Source organism: Lactuca virosa, chromosome 4 (genome assembly GCF_052849685.1).
Source record: "Lactuca virosa cultivar CGN04683 chromosome 4, Lactuca_virosa_CGN04683_v6, whole genome shotgun sequence".
Taxonomy (NCBI): Eukaryota; Viridiplantae; Streptophyta; class Magnoliopsida; order Asterales; family Asteraceae; genus Lactuca; species Lactuca virosa.
Genome location: NC_136429.1, coordinates 303340718 through 303343849, shown reverse-complemented (window position 1 = coordinate 303343849; position 3132 = coordinate 303340718). Strand labels below are relative to the sequence as shown.

Genomic DNA, 3132 nt, shown 5'->3' with positions numbered 1-3132 from the left:
CTCTCACAAAAGATTTTGAAGATAAGGGTAAGCAACCTATTCCACATTGGTGGTAGATTTGGATTCTTAAATTTTGATACGGCGGTCAAATCTTCCTTGTATCCCATTTGGTAAAACATCTCCAAGATTACAGAGTTGGAGATGGCCTCAGGCTGAACTAGGTCACGACCTTGAGGAACCCCTAGCAGACTATAGAATCGCGATTTCGACATGTGAGTTTTATTTTTAAAGATCTCGAACGTAATTTGTTCCTATCCTTTTTGGTAGCTTGTTGTTGAATAGGCCTTGAACAGATGAACCAAGGGTACAATCTCCGATTTTGTCAGTGCGATGACCAGTGGGGAGTATCGGAGATACTCGATGATAGGTTGAATAAAACGATCGTACTTGCTGGATCAAGATCCATAATGAGATTCTGGTTTGCCTTGAGGTTGAGAATTGTTGATTGTGCCATCTGTTCAGCGTTTGAAGGAGTTTCAAAAGAAGCTGTCATGGATGCTGGGAGAAGAAGATGAACAATAGAGAGAGAATAATCGTTGGGAAAATTTGATTTCTTTGAAAGTGGTAAGTATAATCGAATCGTCAAAATTCTTTTATACCGTTTGATAGGAGAGAGAAATCCGATGATTGATAATGCCAAATCCCTGAAAAGGCGCCTAAAAAGGTGTGACAGATAACTGTGACGTCAGGCGGCGTAACTAACAGCAGGCGTTGTTTCAGTTTTCATGCGCCCAAATTCAAATTATATCCACAAATACCTTCGTTTCAGTGTTTGACTTTCGCAATTCCATACTTTCGTAGTTGATACTGAAAGTGAAAGTAATCATGAGTACAACGAACCAGACTTTGGAAAATCACAAGGATCTTCATTCGAGAGTGTTCCAAAGATAAAGAAATAAATCAACATTATTATATGGGATTCTAGTGATGTCTGTTAAGACATGAAGCATATGGATCCCAGGCAACAATCTCTTCCTTCGGAGTCAAGAGAGACTCTAAAGTGTCTGTGTGGTGTCCCATTGAATTACGATCATCTAACAATGAAAGGCTTCTTTTCATTAAGCTTAAGGGGTGGCTTCATCTTCAATCAAACTACGAAACTTAACATAAGTACGAACGTTCGGAAGAAGTACTTGTTTGACCAGTATAGTCATAAGAACAAGTATTCTTTGGAAATATTTATGTGACTGGATAAATATAGAAATCTCAAGAAAAATAAAAAACTGGATCTTATGGGTAGAAATGTCTTAGGTCTAGAGCATTTCATTATGATCTCGCAAAAATAAAAAGAGATTTCATGGTACACGCCATGAAGGTGAACATTCGTTAATTCGTTGGTGAATAAGCTAGAACAATGAAATTGTTCACCTTCAATTCGTAATTATGTGTTGGATTTTGGGTTTAACTCAGTTCGTGGTTATAACGAATTTAAGATCATAAACACAGATGTTGTGTAACCATAAACTTCAGTGTTAATATCTGAGAGTCTCAAGGGTTATATTTATGAAAGCGAGAGTAATGGAGAAGTAGTTGGAGGTGGCTCCGGAGAAAAATGTACCTCTGCTATGCAAAAGTGACTAAGCGGTCAACTCTTAACTCAATGTGAGAAGAGTAATGTAGCTTATGAATTATGTGAATGAATAGCCTTATTGGGAAGAAACGATTGGTATTATCGATTCATTAAGGCTTCAACATAGAGTGTCAGAGGCTTCAGACTACATGCAGAAGCATGTTTCTAGGGACACTTAACTAGTGCATGGATTAGGAAATTTATACCTACCCCATCATTCATAAATGAGATCACCATCAATTATTCTTTCAATCCTGCTCATTTATCTAATATTTTTGGTATTTTGATATTTTCATAAAAAGAAATAAGAACAAAAAGAAAATATTTTTGTAATTTTGAATTTTCTGAAAAGGAAATAAAAACATAAACAAATAAAATATTTTTGGATTTTCGATTTTCTGAAAAAGAAATAAAAACAGAAATATAAGTAAGTAAAAACACACGAAATCTACAAAAGTATACAAGAAGCTCCGAAACTTAAAATGAACAGTGGACTGGGAGCTACTACGAGCGTTCGCGGATGAACAGTTGTCTGCGAATTACTACGAACATTCGCACCTATTCGCAACTCAAACAATACTTTTCTAATGCGAAGGAAGTTTCGGGACTGATTCAGCCTCAATCATTCCAAAGCCTTGAAGTATGTGATTAAAGGTTTGTTTAGGAAAGGCTTTCGTGAAGATGTCAGTCAGCTGATCAACGGATCTAACAAAGTGTATCTTGACATTTCCATCTTCCACATGATCTTTGATGAAGTGATACCTCAGAGCGATGTCTTTGGTCTTTGAATGTTGCACTGGGTTGTGACAAATACGAATGGCGCTCTCAGAATCGCAATACAAAGGGATTCGCATCATATTGATACCATAGTCACGAAGCTGACTTTGAATCCAGATGACTTGTGAAATACAGGAGGCAGTGGCTATGTACTCTACTTCAACAATTGATAGGGAGACACAGGTTTGTTTCTTTGAGTGCCAACTAACAAGTTTTCCATCAAGAAGTTGACATCCTCCCATTGTACTCCTTCGATCTAAACCACAACCTCCAAGATCAGCATCCGAAAACGCTTGCACAAAGAAACCTGAGCTTGATGGGTACCAAATGCCTAGCGAGGACGTTCGTTTGAGATACTTGAAGATATTCTTAACAGCAGTCATATGGGGTTCGCGGGGATTTGATTGAAACCTGGCACAATAGCAAACAGAAAACAAGATATCTGGACGACTAGCAGTTAGATACATCAATGAACCTATCATTTGTCGATAGAGTGTCATATCAACAGCTGGTTTATCCAGAGATGGTGTTACTTTCGTTTTGAATTGCATTGGAACCTTCACCTTCGAATCTCCCACCATTCCAAACTTAGCAAGTAAGGTCTTTGTATAAGCCTCTTGATTGATAAAGATACCTTCCGTACTCTGTCTTATATTCAAACCAAGGAAAAAGTTAATCGCACCCATGTAGCTCATCCCAAACTTAGCTTCCATCAACTTTTGGAACTCAGCAGTTAAGTTGGGGTTAGTTGATGCGAAGATGATGTCATCAACGTAAATTTGGAA

General features: G+C 37.7%; 1 protein-coding gene across 1 annotated transcript; it reads right to left on the bottom strand.

Annotated features, from left to right (window-relative positions):
* Positions 1-2154: 2154 nt before the first annotated feature.
* On the bottom strand, positions 2155-2898 carry LOC145106021 (secreted RxLR effector protein 161-like). The gene has a single exon (XM_079043069.1). It carries the CDS (start codon positions 2896-2898, stop codon positions 2155-2157), a length of 744 nt encoding a protein of 247 aa, XP_078899195.1.
* Positions 2899-3132: the final 234 nt, after the last annotated feature.